Genomic DNA, 20,632 nt, shown 5'->3' on the forward strand with positions numbered 1-20,632 from the left:
TAGCATTTCATCCTGTATGAACATTTGACAGATGAGCTAATTGAATCAATATGCAAATGGACAGATCATCCCATCTGTACATACATTTTGAATTTTGGTGGGCAGGGATTAGAATGCGATTGGTCTGGGTGATAAATTTTGCTTATAGGGTGGAAAGATGTAAATAGAGAGAAAAGAGTGAAATTTGTGTGCCATTGGTCACAGGTTTAATGGGTGTTGTGTGCCTGCTGTAATAGTTTCGGAATATGTAACCCACAACAAGAGAAAATATTGTACTAAAAGCTATTTTTAGGGGTCCGTGCCTCAATCTGTAAAAACAGGAGCGTTTTAGGATCACTCTATCTATCTGTCTGTCATTTGTCTGTCGTTTGTCTGTCTGTCTGTCCGTCTGTCTGTCAAACTGTTAAGACCCCCTCCCCTCTTCCTCAGGGACGGGTAGATGTATAAAGTTCAAATTTATTTCACATATTAATGTCTACGGTCACTTGGTGGAACAAAAATTGTAAGCTTCTAAGTCAATTCAATCAAAAGATATGGCCCTTTATGTCATATATTTGGTATTCAGAAACTTTCATCAAAACCTGTGGGGTACTACCCGCTGACCTAGAATCATGAAATTTGACAAGGAGCAAGCTTTTGCAGTACAAGTAAAGTAAAACAAAATCTGACATTGTTGAGTTGTAATAATATCACATAAAAATATCTTTTTGCCATTGGAACATACGTTGCATTCATCATTTTAACTGACGGTACTGATCCTCCATGGTACACAAATCGGGTCAGATCGCTGTTGCAGAAGCAGCAAAAAAAGCCTGCCAAATTTAAAAGAATGCAAAATCCCCAAGACTGGCAGAGTTTTACAGAAGTTCGAAATATAGCATGTACTTCAGTGCGAGATGCATTTAATAATTTCCATAACGAAACTCTGTCTGAAAAACTTGCAGAAAACCCAGAGAGATTCTGGTTATACATAAAGCACACCAGTGGCAAGACGCAATCAATACCTTTACTGCGTGATACCAACGGTGAAGTCACTGATGACAGTGCCACTAAAGCAGTGTTATTAAACATGTTTTTCTGAAACTTCTTCACCTAAGTAGACTAAGTAAATATTCCTGAATTCAAATCAAGAACAACTGGCAAGATGAGGAACATAGAAGTAGATATCCTCAGTGTCGTAAAGCAGCTTAAATCTCTTAATAAAGGCAAGACTTCTGGTCCAGACTGTATACCAGTCAGGTTCCTCTCAGAGTATGGTGATACAATAGCTCCATATTTAGTAATTATATACAACCACTTGCTCACAGAAAGATCCATACCTAAAGACTGGAAAATTGCTCAAGTCACACAAATACCCAAAAAGGGAAGTAGGAGTAATCCGTTGAATTACAGGCCCATATCACTAATGTCGATTTGCGGTTGGGTTTTGGAACATATGCGGTATTCGAACATTATGAATTACCTCGAAGAAAATGATTTATTGACACATAGTCAGCGTGGATTCAGAAAATATCATTCTTGCGAAATGCAGCTTGCTCTTTATACTCGTGAAGTAATGAGTGCTGTCGACAGGGGGTGTCAAATTGATACCATATTTTTAGACTTCCAAAAGGCTTTAGACACCGTTGCTCACAAGCAGTCTTCTAACCAAACTGCATGCCTATGGAATATCGCCTCAGTTGTGCGACTGGATTCACAATTTCCTGTCAAAGGTCACAGTTCGTAGTAATAGACGGGAAGTCATAGAGTAAAACAGAAGTAATATCCAGCGTTCCCAGAAGAAATGTTATAGGCCCTCTATTGTTCCTGATCTATATTAACGACATAGGAGAAGATCTCAGCAGCTGTCTTAGATTGTTTGCTGATGATGCTGTCATTTACCGTCTTGTAAAGTCATCAGATGACCAAAACAAATGGCAAATTGATTTAGGTAAGATATCTGTATGGTGCAAAAAGTGGCAGTCGACCCTGAATAGAGAAGTGTGAAGTTATTCACATGAGTACTAAAAGAAATCCACTAAATTTCGATTACAATATAAGCCACACAAATCTGAAGGCTGTAAATTCAGTTGAATACTTAGGCATTACAATTACAAATAACCTAAATTGGAACGATCACGTAGATAATGTTGTAGAGCAAACCGAAGGCTGCAATTCAGTGGCAGAATACTTAGAAGGTTCAACAGGTCTACTAAAGACTGTTTACACCATGCTTGTCCACCATATTCTGGAGTACTGCTGTGCAGTGTGGGGTCCGCATCAGGTGGGACTGATGGATGACATTGAAAAACTACAAAGAAGGGCGGCTCGGTTTGTATTATCGTGAAATAGGGGAGATGGTGCCACAGACATGATATGTGAATTGGAGTGGCAATAATTAAAACAAGGGTGGATTTTATTTTTCCAGTGGGATCTTCTCTTGACATTTCAATCACCAGTTTTCTCCTCCGATTGTGAAAACAGTCTGTTGGCACCCACCTTCATAGGGAGAAATGATCATCACAATAAAATAAGAGAAATCAGGGCTCACACAGAAAAATTTAAGTGCTTGTGTTTCCCGCGCGCCATTCGAGAGTGCAAGGGTGGAGAGACAGCTTGAAGATGGTTCATTGAACACACTGCCAGACACTTTATTGTGAACAGCATTGTAATCATGTAGATGCAGATCTGTCAGAAGCATAATAGATGAACACTACTGCATGCACACTTGCAGGGTGTAAAGAGGAATGAATGTTCCACAGGCATTTGGAGGAGACTGAGAATATTGAGGATGTATCATTCTTATAGGATTCTTCACTTTAGGAATCAGCTGAACAACTTCAGTGAGTAAAAGCGTTTACAAGACTGGTGGCTGGGTAGTTTAAGGGGAAAAAAAAAGACCAATTCACTTTAAAGGGAAAGCTATTGTAAAGCTGAGATATTGATAATCAGTGTTGATCTGAGGAATGGTGCAAGAGTACAAAACAGCAAATTGATAGCCATTTTGTAATGTATTTGATGCTAAAACAACTTGTCTGTGCATTTATACTCAGTGGCAGTGTCTTTGGCAACAGTAACAAACTATACACATGAACCAATTCAGAGTTGCTATGTGCTTAACTGCTAGATAAATGAAATCAGTTGTCATTCATGTAATGCACTGTACCTTAAAGAAATATAAATTGCCATTATGTCCATTTGTTTTTTAACTCTAGTTTTTGTTTTTAGCTTACTCTTGCAAATTGTAATTAGGTTTACATCATTCTTAGGGCTGTGTGGGAGTCACCTGTGACAGCAGAGCTTCATGGAAAGCATACCTTATACAGTGTCCCTCCACCTGGAAGTGGCATTCTCCTGGCATTCATACTGAATATCTTAAATGGGTACAACTTCACAGCGTCAAGTGTTTCAGATTTAAATCAAACTATAACAACATACCACAGAACAGTTGAAGCTTTTAAATATGCTTATGCACGCAGAACGGAATTGGGAGATCCACACTTCCTCAACATTAGTCAGGTAAGAGCAGTCTGTTATTTTTAATCATCTTAGCCAGCATATTGTGAGTAGTAAACCCTATTCTTTAAGTACTATAGCTCTGTGTGTGCCTTAATTCTTGGATTCATCTTGCTACTATTTAACGAGAAATAATAATCACAAGTTTTTTTTAACAAAAAACAGAAAACGAGTAAAGACGACCGCTCGCATGAATATGTTGTGATGTCACTTCGACTATCTTTCACATTCGTCTTGAAACGTTCCTATAAAATACAGTATGACTTATTCAGCAGAAGGTGATGAACCTAGAAAAGCACAAACTGAGGCAAAATCTTTAGCAGTGTGGTACTGATTTACCTGAATAATTAAGAGTTGCCAAACATGTCATTGCAAAAAAATTGAATACACTTTTAACGCAATTTTATTGTTGCAACCATTGTCACATTGTACTCACTACACTGTCACACTGTACTCATTACATGCTCTAATTATAAGTCAGTTTGGACTATCCAGTTTTTGAAAGCTATAATTCAGAAATTTATGGTCATTGTGATTCACTCAGCATTGCAACTTGCTAATTGACAACATGATAAAGTATGTTTGTATACAAATGATGCAGATAAAGGGACTAATCAGGTACGTGTCTTCCAGACTGTTGGTCTGGATTGTGAGGCTCTTTATTGACTGCTTTTATAGTGTGTGTTAAATCAAACACGGTAGTTGGCTTATAAACTTGTACAACTGGGTGGGTCTTGGCTTTCTATCTGTCTTACCTGTGATAATGTATTCACTGTGCTGTACCTAGTAACTTACCTTCATACCAATTTATTCGTTATTAGACCTACTACTGCATTACCACTATTTGGTACTTCACCGTTTCTCATTATGTCTAACATATCCATTCTCCTTTTCAAATTTTTTAACCTACTTACCTGATAAAAGGATCTAAGGTTTCATGCTCTGATCTGTAGATTGTCAATTTCCTCCTTGGTATTCCATGCCCAGAGATCTGAATGGATGACTATTTTACCTCTGTGAATATTTTACCCATGAGAATGCCATCATTTGACCATACAACAAAGCTGTATTCCCTCATGATAGTAATGGCTTTAGTGTCCCTTTGCTTTAAACTGTTTGCAGTGCTAGTACAGCACAGCTATGGTGGCTGATGTTAAAAGGCCAGATACGTCACATCCAAACTGTTGCTCCCGCAACTACTGGAAAGGTTCCTGCCCCTCTTCAGATATCACACATTTGCCTGTTCTCTTCCCAGATACCTCTCCATTGTGGTTGCACCTTCAGTATGGCCATCTGCAATGTCTGTGGTTTGTGGGGCAGTATTGTGTAATTTAAATTCCAGAACCACTCATCAAAGTTCTACAAATAATTCTTAAACTAATATGACCTGAAATGTGTTCAGTGCAAACATATTGAATCAACTACCACTGGGCAATGACATAGAGGTATCCATTTGCTCAGAGGATATTTTGCAGAAAAATTTCCCCATCTCCGGGATTCACGGAAATTAATGCTGGGTTGGGGAACAAATGGCGTAAGTGGTGGTATGGGTAGTGGAAGTAGTGAGTCATGCTGTGGACATCCACAAGGTAGACAAATTCAGTTCATTTGTTTCAATAATGCATTGTTCCATCTTTGTTGTGGTCATCATTTAACTAGCTAGCTAGCAATGGAAAATCAAGCAACGTTGAATACAGGGTGATACATGAAACCACTTCTTTAGTTTACCTGGACTTAATCTCCAATTACCTAACATGTTAAATGAATGCCTAGCTAGCTCGGAAAAGTGAGGTTTAGGAAAAGGTGAGAATGATGGAAAAGTCACAGAGAACCCTGAGTCATGGGAGACTTAATGGACAGGATGAGAAAGAAAGACTGATGTTTAGTGACTGGACTGGACAAGATCTGAAAACCTGAGAACTTAGTTAGAAGATGGGGTAATAAGCAAGACAGAGTACTGACAGAACATCATGCAGAAATTAATAAGAGTGGAATGCTAAGTGCAATATATATGGTAGATTTGGGAGGGGGGATAAAAGATATAGAAAACTAAAAGGGAGTGGAGAACAGAATCAACACTGAGAAGAAATGCTGAGACCAAATATATTAATGTAAATGAAGGCCAGATGGGTGTCACGAATCAAAGGCATGTTAAATAATCAGTTCCCACCAGAGAAGAATAAAGATGGCACATGTGGTAAAACAGGCCCCAAGTTCATGTCTGTCATGTTGTCGAGCATGCTCTGGCGAAAAGCTATCCTAGGTGAGGTGGGCAAAATGTCAGACTGAATGGGCCTAATTTCAGGGCATAGTTTTAGGAAGTCATAGCCTTGTTAAAGTAGCTGATTAGTACATTCAAGATCAGGATAGTATTGAGCGACAAGAGGTGGCCTCATAAATTGTTTTGTGGAGGGATCAGCAGTACCAAGGTTGGATGTGATGGTTTGGGAAATCTGCTTTTTAACTACGCTGTTGGGGTAAATACGCCCAGTGAAAGCTGATGTGAGAATGGGAGTGTATTGCTGCAAAGAGTATATATCTAAACTAATACATTTGCCTCGAATGCCAAGACTGTATGGGAGGGAACACTTGACTTGGAAAGGATGGCAACTGTTAAAATAATAACTTGTTTTATCATTCTTTCATTCACGAATATCGTTCAGTGATAAAGAAATATGTAGAGATCCACATCACTCTTCCAGATTGATATATAACACCACATATCCCCCCCTGCTTGGACAAATAATGTTGCAACAAGTTCAGTTTCTATGTGTAACATATTTGTTAATTAAAGCGAACTCATATTACCTTTCACATTTTCCATCAGTCTCTTATATAAATATCTGTATATACTGCTGTATTATAAATCTAACAGGTATAGTACTAGGAAATTTAATTTTATTTATTGGAAGTCCCTCTCTGTTTCGTAATACACCAGTGGTTATGTCTCAGTTGTCATTAAAGTACTGTCCTTTATGCATTAACACAATCTTTTCTTAACAAGACTAATATTCAGCTGTAATGTTTATCACAGCATACTCCTTTTATTGAGCCTGAATTTGTTGTTAAATATTACTGTATCTTCATAACATAAAATTTCTCACAATGAAAATTAAACTTCACTGTTCATATGACGGTACTAATATCAAAATTAAAAAGGATACAATATTTAGTGAACTTTATCCATAATGGATGCAGGTGAATTCCGTGACTGTTATTTTGTAGGGTGTAGAATAACAACCACTGCCAGTCATAATAGGAGGTGATTTTATTTAACACATGACCAGTTTCAAGATTATGCCAATCTTCATGTGGTTTACATGCATGTATATATTTCCACTGTGTGTTGGAGTTCTCTGTTGAAATAAAAAGTAAATAATATCATGGTGACTAAATAGACACAACTGAGACAATTAATGTGTGGCTCATATTATGTATTTATTTTTTAAAGAGAACTGGCTTGCAATGAAAACAGGAGATTACTTTAAAATGTGAAAGAGGAAAGGGCAAAGTGTCTAAAAATCTGCCAGTTAGTGTTAAGGACTACATATTTTGCACATATACTATAATTTGATATAATAAACGTTTTTGATTTATTTATATGTTTTACATTACTACATGCTAGATTTCATCAAAATAAATACAAATGTGCAATAATTACAGGTTGTCAACATGCTGCAGTCAAAGGAATATGCAGAGACAGTTAGAAGGAAGATTAATGATACACAAACTTACCAAGATCCGAAACACTATGGTGCTGTCTATTACAACAAGGATGATCACGGAACAGCACATATATCAATAATAGGACCTAATGGGGATGCTGTCTCTGTTACAAGCACTGTGAACATCTAGTAAGTATATTTGTGTGTTGTGGTGTTGTGTGTGTGTGTGTGTGTGTGTGTGTGTGTGTGTGTGTGTGTGTGTGTGTGTGTGTGTGTTTAGTCTTGATAGTTAAAGTTGAATGGGACAATACTTAACTATTGAAAATTCAGCCTATTGAAATTTATGGAGAGAAGAAATAAAGTGAACTTGAAAATAATACAGGTGTCAAAATATGAACTTCATTAAAACAAAGTGCTTATGTAGGTATTTACATTGGTAGAATAAAGGTTTTAGTTTGAGTATGATAATAATCTACTTCATGAAATAACGGTGTAGCATCCTTCGTTTGATGTAGCAGGAACGTTGCCATGCAACAATATCATGCCAGAGTGTGCAGAACAGTTTACGGTTGCTGTTGCCTCAGGCTGGTGTTCATGATGGCCTCAAGTGCAGCATAGCCGTGGGTGGGACATGTCACAGGCTCAGTCTCGTCATCACCACCACTCTCACACTGTTGGGGTTTTAACCATGTCAATTGTAGAAGTCTGTGTCACTTCCAACCATTTAATCAGTCAGTTATTTCAAAGTTTTGTCTCTTCACAGTCTGGCAACCATCTGATTAAATGACACAACAGGTGATCACCTCATCATCAAAATTTTCTGTTTGTTAGGCCTACTTTCCAGTAGAATTTCTCTCTTGACTTAGAAATTGTATTTGACTTTACCTTGCTAAAAGACTTGCTGATACATTCTACAATGTTCTTCAGTAACTTACTTTAAAGCTTCTGCAATGTTTTCATTGTATCCCAAATGCAAGATTGGCTGTAGCAATCGCCAACAATACTGTTTCTTCAGGCATTCCAGAATGCCCTCATCAATTACCTGAACCAAGCTGGTAATGTCTGATGGAAGAAGTGGCATGAATCCCGTTGTACTGCACTTCTTTACTTGGATGCGAGGATGCGCTACCTGTTGTCAAAATAGCTGTGCATGGCAGTCCCTTTCATCTTAAAACTGTTTGTACTGCAGTAAAAATGAGTTCAAAAACCAGTTCATAAAGATTCCCTGGTTCTTCCAGGCATTATTTTGATGTGTGTAGATAACTGGAAGAGCTGACACAGTAACATTCTTGAATGCTCTTGGCTTGGCATCCTTCCCACTCATGGCCAGTTTTAGTATATGGTTTACATTTGAAGCTGCCATAACTGTGAGCTGCTCTTTACTTTTTTTGTTCCCAGAATTATTTTTTTCCTTCATGAAAAGCAAGGGTTTTTGTAGGTAACATTTTGAATTTTAAACTAGTTTCATCTCAGTTGTGAATTTGTTCATCAGATAAATTTTTTTTCTTCAGTTATGATGTTGTTTAACTTTAAAGTAAATTCCAAAATGGCCAGTGTCACCAGACATGTCCAAAAGAACAGGTACCATTGGTGATCTTGTAGCTCTCAAAGAATGAAATTACATTGAAATCCAGACCTTTAGCTGCTTACAGTCATTGATAAATATCAATGGAGACAGTTTAAAATGTGTGCCCTGACCGAAACTTGAACCCGGGATCTCCTGCTTACATGACAGATGCTCTATCCATCTGAGTCACCGAGGACACGGAGGATAGTGTGACTGCAGGGACTTACCTCTGGCACACTCCCCGTGATACCCACATCTCCAACTTACTGTCCACACACTACATTTGTAGTGCCCCTGTCCACTATACTCAGGACTTGAGGCAGTCAATCTATATCTATATGAAGATGGTATCTGTTCTTTCGGACATGTCTGAAGGAACAGATACCATCTTCATATAGATAAGGCTTACCGGCCAATGATATTCTTCAGTGCAGATGCACTCACATGGCCCACACTCTTACTGGTATTGCTAGATTGACTACCACGAGTAATGAGTATAGTGGGCAGGGGCACTACAATTATAGTGTGTGGACAGTAAGTTTGAAATGTGGGTCTCACGGGGAGCGTGCCAGAGGTAAGTCCCTGCAGTCACACTATAATATGTGCTCTCCTTGGCTCAGTCAGTGTGTCTGCCATGTAAGCAGAAGATTGCGGGTTCCAGTCCTGGTTGGGGTACACATTTTCAACTGTCCCCATTGATATTTATCAACGCCTGTCAGTAGCTAAAGGTCTGGATTTCATTGTAATGTCATTCTTCTTCCTCCTCTTGAGCCAGCCCAAACTAGTGGTGAAACTGTCATCTCCCTCCTGCAGCCAGTTTCTAAAAACAAAGGTTTCTTCTGCCAGACTGGACCAGAAATCGGAGTCCCCTTTTGTCTTCATTGCTAAAACCACATGAATAATGTCTCACTTTTTTTTCATTTCCAAATTCCAATTTCTTTATAGTTTCTCAGTTAAGAGGTCCTTCAGAATATTTCTTTGCAGAGAGCTATTTTTTTCTGTTTCTTCACCGGTCACTGATAATGATGTTGCTGACACCATTTAGGGGGCAAGTTTTCTAATTGTTTCTCGTTTGTCAGCTTGTTTCAATGCCTCTGACTTAACATTAAAAGGCACAAATTTCCTTTTCTTTGTTGCATCACTCATTTTTAGGTGTACAAACAAAAACAGCCAAAAAAGAAAATGAAAAACACTGTACTTCACTACCGTGACAAACCACTTTCCTTAAAAGGTTTGATTGTATAACAATTAAAAACGAGGACGGAATTATGGGTGGGATCATACACATGTACAATGAAGGGGAGTGAGTTGTTCAGCAGGTGTTGCGTTATGAGGGGATGGGGAAACTGATAAGAGGATCGATAAGGTGTACAGTAGTTATCTAGACTTTGGGGTGTTAGTTGCATGTGCTTACAGGAATTAAGAAATGTACTGAATGTAAACAATATAAAAAAGGTAGATTGCTACTCACTGTAAGATGACACGATAAGTTGTGTACAGGCATAATGAAAAGATACTTACTCATTAGCTTTCAGCCAAAGACCTCTTCAGAAAACAAAACACACACACACGCGTGCTCTGTTCTGAAAAAGGGTTTAGCCAAAAGCTGATTTGCAAGCGTCTTTCCATTGTACATGTCTGCAAATCAACATATCATCTTTATGGTGAGTAACAATCTCTTTTCCTTATATTGTTGATATTCCAACCTGGAGTTTCCATTGTCTGGAATGTATTTAATAATTATTCTTGAACAAATGAAGTTAGGTCTAAGGACACAACTGATGACTTAGGGTGAGTAAATACCTTCACATGTGCCATATATTAAAATGAATAATATTTACCACATTTCTCATTACCGAAATTAGACATGAGGAGAACATATTGAAAGAATTGTTCATACATTGTCACTCAAATGGGTGATGAAACAGTGGTGAGATGAAGAGTAAGCAAGTGGTAACATGTGTTTGCACATGTATTTAAGTGCAATATTGACCATCTTCTTAAACTTTCTGCTCAGAACATTTATTATTACATACATACATATATAGTATTTACCCAAAAGAAGTTAAATGTAGGCCGGCCGAAGTGGCCATGCGGTTAAAGGCGCTGCAGTCTGGAACCGCAAGACCGCTACGGTCGCAGGTTCGAATCCTGCCTCGGGCATGGATGTTTGTGATGTCCTTAGGTTAGTTAGGTTTAACTAGTTCTAAGTTCTAGGGGACTAATGACCTCAGCAGTTGAGTCCCATAGTGCTCAGAGCCATTTGAACCAAGTTAAATGTAATGTAAAGAGGGAAAGCTGTGTGCTGAAACTGCTTGTGATATTTATCATTACATTTATAGAATAGTGTTTCAATGGTGGACATATTTGTTCACATTCTCAGCTTTGAGAATTTAATTTATTCAAATTGTTTTGTGATTCTTTTTTAAAATCCTTCAAATAGAATAGCAATTTTTGCTTCATTTGTCAATCATATGGGGAAAAAGTTAATGTCATTGGAAGTCTGAAGAATGTCCTGTTGCTTTACAGGCTGCCAATGCTCTGAATCTCTTACTACCTTACAAGGTTAAGTTATACAAGTAGAAACTTAAACTGTCTGACATGCTCTCCCAAAGAGGTTACCATACCTACAAGATACGTGAAAGGTTAAGCCATTGTGTAGCCTTACTGACCTGAAACAGCACATTGGAAGTCTCATAATCTGACTTCAAGTGTTGTCCTTATATTAATGGACTTGATGGAAAGCTGTTAGTGAAAAAACACAACATTGCAACAAATGATTTTCTGTTTCTTTATTTTTGGTATATATGTTCTCTTTTTGATGATCAGTTGTGAAACCTGCAGAAGAATGAATGTTTGACATAGATCAGTAAGTAGCACTAATTAAGAAACATTCACAAAGTTCACAGATTGAAAACCAACCTATTGTTTGTTTTAAATGATTCTGCTGAAAACAGTGGCGTCACATTTTAACAGTCTGATGGTGATTGACTGAGAAATAAATGACAATTATTGTTTCACTAGTAGACCCAGAATGCATGGTGTAAACTGAACTGAAAATTATGTAATGAGACATAGACTACATTGATTGTGTATTGACTGCTTGCTTCAGACTCCCTTGACATTGTAGAAGTTATCATTTCTATTGTCAGGCACAGGATGATGAAAAGTAAATATACACTGTAACTCAATACTTACTACAATGTTCATACAAAATGAATGTTATCATCTGAAAGATTAAGGTGTTTTGCACCACACTTACTTAGACACATGTAATGTAGAAAACTATGAACTGACAAAGTTCTGGACTGTTTTGTTTTAGTTAACTAAAGACAGCAAAGTTAAAAGACGCAAAGATATAATAGGGCAAAGACGTTAGTTTAAGATTGTTATAACTAGAAAATGGTAAAGTTTTAGGTACTGTTCAATGTGGGGTATTGTAATGTACAAGTGTAATCTCGTCTTCTTCTTCATCACTCACAAAGAGATCCCCAAACCCCAACTAAGAGTTACAAGAAAGTGAAATTTTGTAAGTGGAGGAAGTAACAAATTGACAAGTTACTGTAGTGAAATAGCACACTTTTGTAAAGAGGAAACCCAGGTCTATAAAACTATTGTGCTGTATTTTGGAAATATGTACATTTTAAGAGTCAGACATTCTGGAACATGAAAATTTTAAATATGAACAACTTTTGGAAACATTAGAATATTTGTTGAAAAGAGGAGAATGAGGGGTTTTAAATGAGGTACATCAATCTACAAACAAATAACTCTTTGCTCATAGAAAATTTCGCTATCGCATGTGTTGCATGTCTAGCAAATCATGAATATTTCTTTAAATAAACATTTACAGGATGACTTGCACCTAGGCCTTCCACAAGGGGATGGTAATAGGTGTGACATAGGATTGCACCAGGATATTTTATAGATTGGTTGAACAGCACTTTAGGAAGAATAGGAAGGATTGTGGGTGGAATTTTCTCATTTCTGGGCATGATGGTAGGTAGTCACAGAGTTGGTCAAGGCTGTGGTACAGTTACTCCAATCATGGTTGAAAATGGGTACTGAAGGGGGTGGTATGGCAGTGGAGGAAGAGGTAATCACTGTAGATGTACCATCCACAAGGCCTTCCTGTATGGGGAGACTCCTTAGAATGGAAGGCATGGCAGCTATCAAAATGATGGTATTGTTGATGACTTGGGGGGGGGGGGGGGTTAATATGCAGAGGCTTTTATGGAGGTACTGGAGAGGTGAAGACCAATACCCAGTAAGTTGGCATTCTGGAAGAGAACCAGATGAAATTGAAACAGGTTGTCATATTTACTGCAGACATATTGCTCAGAAGCATTCAGACATGTTGTTGGGCAGCCACAAGGATTGTTGCTGTATCTCTTACCTGTTAACCCTTACACTTCACACTTGTCATTAAGACTGCTGCCCCACCCCACCCCTCCCTCAGCCCCACCCCCTCCAGTCATGTAAAAGTAATGTTAAGATTGTAATTAATATGAAACTTAGTGAAGATAAGTGGAAGGTTTCATGAGACTCACAGTGGTGTCCTGCAGCTACATTTAGATAGTTTTGAATCTATTCAAGATTGAAGTGAAACTAGATGAAGCCTTAAATTTCAATTTGTATTAATGAGAACCATCCTTCCTGCTGAAGCTCATGTTGCTAATGTAACTTTGTAGTGCAATGGTCTCGGACATTAAATATGAATATTTTGAATCCTGGTTGCGGCCTCCCAGGGGCTCACCACACTTTGGTGAGTACCTGCTTGAGTACCATGGGGCCCTAGCCTTTCCAGCATTGCTTCCTCTTTCTGTGCAGCAAACCTACGCTTGCACTCTCTCTTACATCCTCAGACTTTCCATCGAATGGTCTTTTTGGTGCAGACCCTGCTTGGATATTGTTCACCATTTTGGTCTTGATTTCTAGTTTCATTTTCAGCGCTATCTTCCCTTTCCATTAACAATTATATGGTCCCCCATTATTGGGTTTGACCTGCCAGCTTTCCAGATTTTATGGAAGTGCATGCCGTGCAGGGAAGGTCGTCCACTGTGTTGTGTGCTCTGCCTTTGTGTCCTTCCACCCTGGCATCCTTTCTTCATGTTGTCATAGTACACCCAGTACCCAGCTCAGTAGCCATCGTGTTATTGGGGGAGGGAGGGGTCGTGAAGTACCTGTGCAGTGGTAGCCCCCGATCACGTAGGGACTGCGGTGTTTGTGCCTGCACTGCACACTCCCCATGTATGCCATGGAGTATGTCTCCATCATCACTCTGGCACAGGGACTTCAGGCAACAGATTACTGGCCGAGTAGCTGTTGCTGTGGCTTGGTGGCATACATGGGGAGATCCCCCGTTTGGAGAGGGTAGCACCGTGGTAGATGGTTTGCACGTGAAGTGACTTAAACTTTCTCCTGCTGGTGGTCTCACAGCCAGCAGTCTCCCCAAATGGAGAGGCCTCGTATGATGCAATGAGATATGATCCCAATGTGTTTTCTTCCCTTGCCACACCATGGGAGGAAAGCAGGTCTAGATAAGGAGCAAAATCCCGTCCCCCAATACATGATCTGTACCATGACCAACAGGGACACCTATTTGGCCCCAAAGCATTTGTTTTTGTGAAAAACATTAAAGGTAAATACAGGGAAGCTGCAGCCGTCTCTAAGATGAAGAGGGTTTCCTCCTCATTAAAAAGTCCTCTCCCGCCGAGTCACAGGTGCTGCTTGTGGGTGACATTCCTGTGTCGTCTCACACAAGTGTCTCAGTATGGTCCAAGGCATAATTTTTCACTGCAGTCGTTTGCAATCTGACAAAGTGCAGGCCAACGTAGAGCAATGGGGTGTGCAGTTCATTTTTCATGCCCATAGGGAACCAAGGGAAAACAAAGTTGATGCCAGGGGCTTCATCTTGGCTTTTGATACGTTGCCTGAGAAGGTCAAGGTGATGGTCTACTGGTGTGATGTGAAATCCTATGTTACTCCTGCAAGATACTTCAGGTGCATGAAGTTAAGACATAAGTCTTCACATTGCTCTGCTACTCTTGTGTGCAGGGATTGTGGAAGTCTGCTGCACGTGAACGTTCCTTGTTCCTGTACCCCATCTGTGTAAACTATGGCAAGCTCCACTCTCCCTGCTCAACAGATTGCTCCATTTTTAAGTGTGAGAAGAAAATTCAGGACAAGCTCACATATCAAGAGGCTAGAAAAAAGTATGAGCATCTTAATCTCGGACAACTGATACAATCTTAAGCTACAGCAGCAATGTCGTCATGTTTTCTGTCAGTGGTGCCTTTCTCTGTTGTGCCCCTTACTGTGGGTCCTCCCCAGGTGGTTGGTGCCCCTTCTGGTGCTTCCACTGCACCCACTTCAGGAGCATTGGCTCCCCATGTGCCAGGGACATCGGTCCTCATCCCCTACCGTATTTACTTGAATCTAAGCCGCACCTGAAAAATGACTCGAAATCAAGGAAAAAAAAATTTCCCGAATGTAAGCCGCACCTGAAATTTGAGACTCGAAATTCAAGGGGGGAGAAAAGTTTTAAACCGCACCTCCAAATCGAAACAAATTTGGTCCATTGTAAAATGACACACAATTTAGATCGAATGAATGACGATATAGCTACAGTAGTTTGGTTCAAGTCGTAAGCTTAGCAGTTAAGCTTTACCAGGTAGCCATTGCTATGCCTCAGGCGCTACTTCCGTATTTATATGGGTACCCTTCCTTTTTCACGTGCTTCGTCTGGTTTGAATTGATTGCTTATTTTTGTTTGATCTGGTAAGTGGCATTCTCTTTGTTACAGGTATTTATGCCACTCTAAGCTGAAAATGCATTATTGTACTGTGTCATGCATTGTTTGTCGCAGTCTGATAATGATGAGTGTTTACAACCTGCCGCCGCTCGCGGCGTGGCTTGCTTTTGTGCACGCTACAGCCGCTTAAAACTAAAAAAAAAAAAAGAATCGTCTCATTAGCGAAACAATGGCAAAAGACTGCTATTTTTTTTCTTTGCTGCTTTTATTGATAACGATCAACAAGAACCAAATAATAGGCTGCATATAATAGATGATGTTCTGAACGAGAGTTTAGCGAAAATTTTTCTCCGTTTGAAACTCTTTACAGACGCCTCATTAGTACATTACATTCTGCACAGAAATTAGTCATCTTAGATTTAAAAATCTAGTCAATTGCCGTGTTTCATTTCTGACATTATCACTATTAGGCATAAGAATAATATGAACATAAACATGACATGATATGTATATTCTTCTGCGTTTGCTGTTGTCTCACCCTAGTTTCGTAGTTTATTAGGCAGACAGGATTTAAATGAGATAGCAGCAAACACGAAAGAATACATAGCAAAATGTTTATATTTGTATTATTCTTATGGTGAAGAGAATATTGCATGTGATTCACAATTCATAGAAGTTCCTATTAGCAACCATCTCTTTTCACAGGTAGGAAAAAATTCAGAACGTAGAGTTGGCCATATTGACAAACATCCCAAACAGTCTTGCCAGTCGGATTTTCGTACTACATTGAAATGCTGCTACATTCGAAGATGAACAATACGGAATTTGTATTTACTTCGTTGGATAATGTATGAAAATGCAATGGTCGAAACTCGTGGTGGAGAAAAAAAAGCACGTCTTCCACCTTTTTTTAAAATTTATTTACTGGTGCAGAGGATTTGGCTCCAATATTTATCTTTGTGCCTGTACAGTATGCCTGTGTAGCGCTACATATATTCGACGGCAGAAGTTAGTTGTGGCGGCACCTACCAACATTTTTCAGAACTTCCGCTTACTTTGCACTCGATTCTAAGCCGCAGGCTGATTTTTTGATTACAAAAACCGGAAAAAAATTGTGGCTTAGATTCGAGTAAATACGGTAGTCGGAGGCACTTCATCCTCCTCCAGCTTCTCTAGCTAGGAAAAGGTTCTGCTGGTCCACAGCAAGACGCCAGCTGGTGGCTGAAGGAACCACAGGCTGCTGGTTCAGACTTCTTGTATTCCTCTATCCCTGAAACCAATTCAGGTACACTTTCTTGATCCTTGTCTTCTATGGAGAAGGACAAGAAGGACAAAAAGAAGTCCTCTAAGATGAAGGAAATTCTGGTGGCTCCCATGTCACTGGACTCGAAATGTACTCTTTCTGTGCCCAAGGTGGAGATCCTGGTGGCCCCTGAGGCACCAAATCTCCCCAGGCAATGTGCCACAGAACCTATGTCAATGGATCCCCTTATGTCTCAACTGGTGACAGTACATTACACTGGGTCATAACCTGCTGCCCCCTGGTCACTTCATGCTCCCACAGTATTCAGTCTTATCCTCCTGTGGAATCATATCAGATTTTTCCACTACCTGGCTGAGCTACGGCAGCCTTTAAGCATATACATTGCATTCTGTATTGCCATCCAGGAAACATGGTTTCCAGCAACTTGGACACTTGCCTTTCGTGGCTACCAAGGTTATTTTAAGACTCGTACCACCTATAAGAGGGTATCAGGTGGAGTTTGTATGTATGTGCTGGACTCTATATACAGTGAGTGACCTTTGCCTCCTAACACAGCATTGGAGAATGTGGCTGTTCGGGTATGGGCACATCAGGTTTTTACCATCTGTAATGTTTATCTCCTCCCAATGATGTGGTGTCTCAGGCTGTCCTGTCTCCCACCTTTCCTAGTCTCTGGTGACTTCAATGCCCATAACACTTTGTGGGGTGGAACAATGATCACTGGCCATGGTAAAGACATCAAAACTTAACTGACACAGCTCGATCTTCGTCTCTTGAACTCTGGTGTCTCCACACACTTCAGTGTGGCACGTGGAATTTATTTGGTCATTGATCTCTCCTTTGCAGTCCTGGCCTCATACCATCTAACCTCTGGATGGTCCACAATGACTTGTGTGGTAGTGACCACTTCCCGATCTTCCTGATGCTCCGTCAGCACTGCTCCCCTGGACGCCCATTCAGATGGGTTCTCCATAATGCTGACTAGGATGGGTTCACCTCTGCTGTTGTACTTAGCTTCCCATCACAAAGCAGCATCAATGTGGCTGTGCAGCATACAACGGCAGCCGTTCTTTTGGCAGCCAACCAAGCCATCCCCTCTTCCTCGGGGTCTCCCTGTCGGAAGGTGGGTATCCTGGTAGACCCTAGAGATCCCTGCGGCCATTGGAGATCGTAGGCTGGCTCTCCAACACCATAAGAAGCACTCTTTGCACCTCGTTGCCTTTAAACGGCTCCATGCCATGTCTGCTACCTCATAAGACAACAAAAGCAAGACTCCTGGGAATGGTACATTTCCACCGTTGGATCACATCTCTCTCTGTCATAGGTATGGGCAAAGTTCAGACACCTCTACAGCTTCCAGTTCCCTGCATGTGTACCAAGTATTTTCTTAAATGATGCCATTCTAGTGATCCAGAGGATGTCGTGCTTTTGTGTCTGAGAGCTACCACCCCACCTTTTGCTTCATAAAACAGCGGGCGTAGCGAACGTGCTTATCTTTTACTACCCGTCTACTGGAGCCATATAATGCTCCATTCAGTTAATGGGGACTCTCCATTGCCCTAGCCTATTGCCCTATTACGGTCCCAGGGCTAGACCTCATCCTCGCCCAAATGCTGAAACGTCTCTCAATGAATGAAATTTTCACTCTGCAGTGGAGTGTACACTGGTTTTGAAACTTCCTGTCAGATTAAAACTGTGTGCCGGACAGAGACTCGAACTTGGGACCTTTGCCTTTCGGGGGCAAGTGCTCTACCAATTGAGCTACCCAATCACGACTCATGACTGTCCTCAAAATTTTACTTCCGCCAGTACCTTCTCTCCTACCTTCCAAACTTCACAGAAGTCCTGTGACGACGGGCCGTGAGTCATGCTTAGGTAGTTCAGTTGGTAGAGCACTTGCCCGCAAAAGGCAAAGGTCCTGAGTTCGAGTCTCGGTGCGGCACACAGTTTTAATCTGCCAGGAAGTTTCATCTCTCAATGGATTGTCAACAACCCATCTTTTCCCTCTTTAATTGGATCTGGAGGGGGGGGGGGGGGGAGGTGCCCAGTTCTTGGAAAAAGCATAGGTCACACCCATCTACAAGAAGGGCAGTAGAAGTTATCCACAATCCACAAAACTACCATCCAATACCTTTGTCGTCAATTTGTTGTAGAATCTTACAACTTAGACTGAGCTCAAACCTAATGAGGTATCTTGAACAGTGGCCGCCCGAAGTGGCCGTGCGGTTCTAGGCGCTGCAGTCTGGTACTGCGAGACCGCTGCGGTTGCAGGTTCGAATCCTGCCTCGGGCATGGATGTGTGTGATGTCCCTAGGTTGGTTAGATTTGAGTAGTTCTGAGTCTAGGGGACTGATGACCTCAGATGTTAAGTCCCATAGTGCTTAGAGCCATTTGAACCATTTGAGATACAAACAGAAATAGCTGTCTGCTGCAAGTTATAGGAAAAGAAGAAAAATGATTCTTACAAAATATTTGTTCATATTGACAATGTGAACAAATGAGTGAGTGTGTGAGTGAGAAATATATGTATCAGTAAAATAATTTTGCCTTATTTCTTTCTTTCAGTTTTGGTGCTGGCGTAGTTTCAAAACAAACTGGAATTATACTGAACAGTGTAATGGATGATTTTTCATTTAGCAAGTATAAAAACTATTTTGGACTCCCAGGTTCCCCTGCTAATGCAGTTAAACCATGGAAGAGGCCACTGTCATCCATGTGCCCATCAGTTATTGTTGATGAAAACAACAATGTGAAACTTGTCATTGGAGCTTCTGGTGGAACAAAAATTACAACTGCTGTGGCAACTGTAAGTAAAAAACTTGGTGAAGTGTACATTTATGTGTAGTGGAACGTCTTGCAGATGAAATAACATAAAGTACTGATATGTAGCTTTAATCCCCTGTAGAATAAATGAATATTGAAAGTATATAAATCTAAGCCACAGTCTTATGTGTAAGATTTATCAGTTTTCATCAGAAGGAAAAAATCATAAAAAACAAAATATCCAAATTTTAGCCATTATGGATGTGGATCAATGCAGCTGTGATAAATGATTTCAGAAATGACTGACCATTTACCTTTTGTGGTGAAATAATTATTATTTTTCCCATTATGGGTTTAAAGTTGCCTGGTAACTCACCATCAGATGGTACAGTTCTTTACAGTAGTTCATGGCATTGTGAGGGTCATTGTGTAATTGTGGCAAGATCAAAAAAAGAGAGAAGCTGGTAAGGACTGGATGTGGTGAGGTATATGGAGTTAGGTACACTGTAAAATCAGAAGATCCACTCAGTTACAATTATTTGATTCCATATGATTATCCTAGTACACAAATCATTCTAGGAAACAATTTTATGTTCACCAGGTAGCATTGTGAAGTTAATGTAACTGACAAACATAAACAATGCTTATTAAAATGATTTGTGCACCAGGTGTAATTGTGTGGAATCAGATAACTGTAACTAATGCCATCAAGTCAACCATGTATATAACTTTCTCATATGTGTAGGGAGATGTAAAAAGAGAATTACTTGTGAATGTATGTACTTGTGTGCAAGTGTATGTATGTAAATGTACACCTTTCACTGATAAAGCTGATTATGAGGGGAAACTTGCTGAAAGACTGATAAAGATTCTTATATATTCATAGCAAATAAGTAATCAATCCAGTTGTGTGAAAGAAAAGATCTCATTGATTTTAGATCCCTATGAATGGCACATGGTAAAGCAGAGTTCTTTATTCTGATGAAAAAATCTTTGTCTAGTTCATGGGCAAGATATTGGCAGTCTCCCAGAAATTCAAAAGTAACATACTATTACAACAATGGAAATTCCAGGACAAACACAATACAAATTGAGGAATTACCATTGTCAGAAATGGTTTGAAA

At 39.8% G+C, this 20,632-nt stretch overlaps 1 protein-coding gene across 2 annotated transcripts in view; it reads left to right on the forward strand.

Moving 5' to 3' along the window:
• The window catches only part of LOC124619658 (scoloptoxin SSD14), a 531,056-nt gene that overhangs the window by 507,906 nt on the left and 2,518 nt on the right, over window positions 1–20,632 (forward strand). For both annotated transcript variants that reach the window (XM_047146202.1, XM_047146192.1), the window contains 3 exons: window positions 3,249–3,498; window positions 7,159–7,349; window positions 19,311–19,551. In XM_047146202.1, the coding sequence (XP_047002158.1) occupies window positions 3,249–3,498; window positions 7,159–7,349; window positions 19,311–19,551 (682 nt within the window). The remainder of the gene's footprint in view (window positions 1–3,248; window positions 3,499–7,158; window positions 7,350–19,310; window positions 19,552–20,632) is intronic.

This window comes from Schistocerca americana, chromosome 1 (genome assembly GCF_021461395.2).
Source record: "Schistocerca americana isolate TAMUIC-IGC-003095 chromosome 1, iqSchAmer2.1, whole genome shotgun sequence".
Lineage (NCBI taxonomy): Eukaryota > Metazoa > Arthropoda > Insecta > Orthoptera > Acrididae > Schistocerca > Schistocerca americana.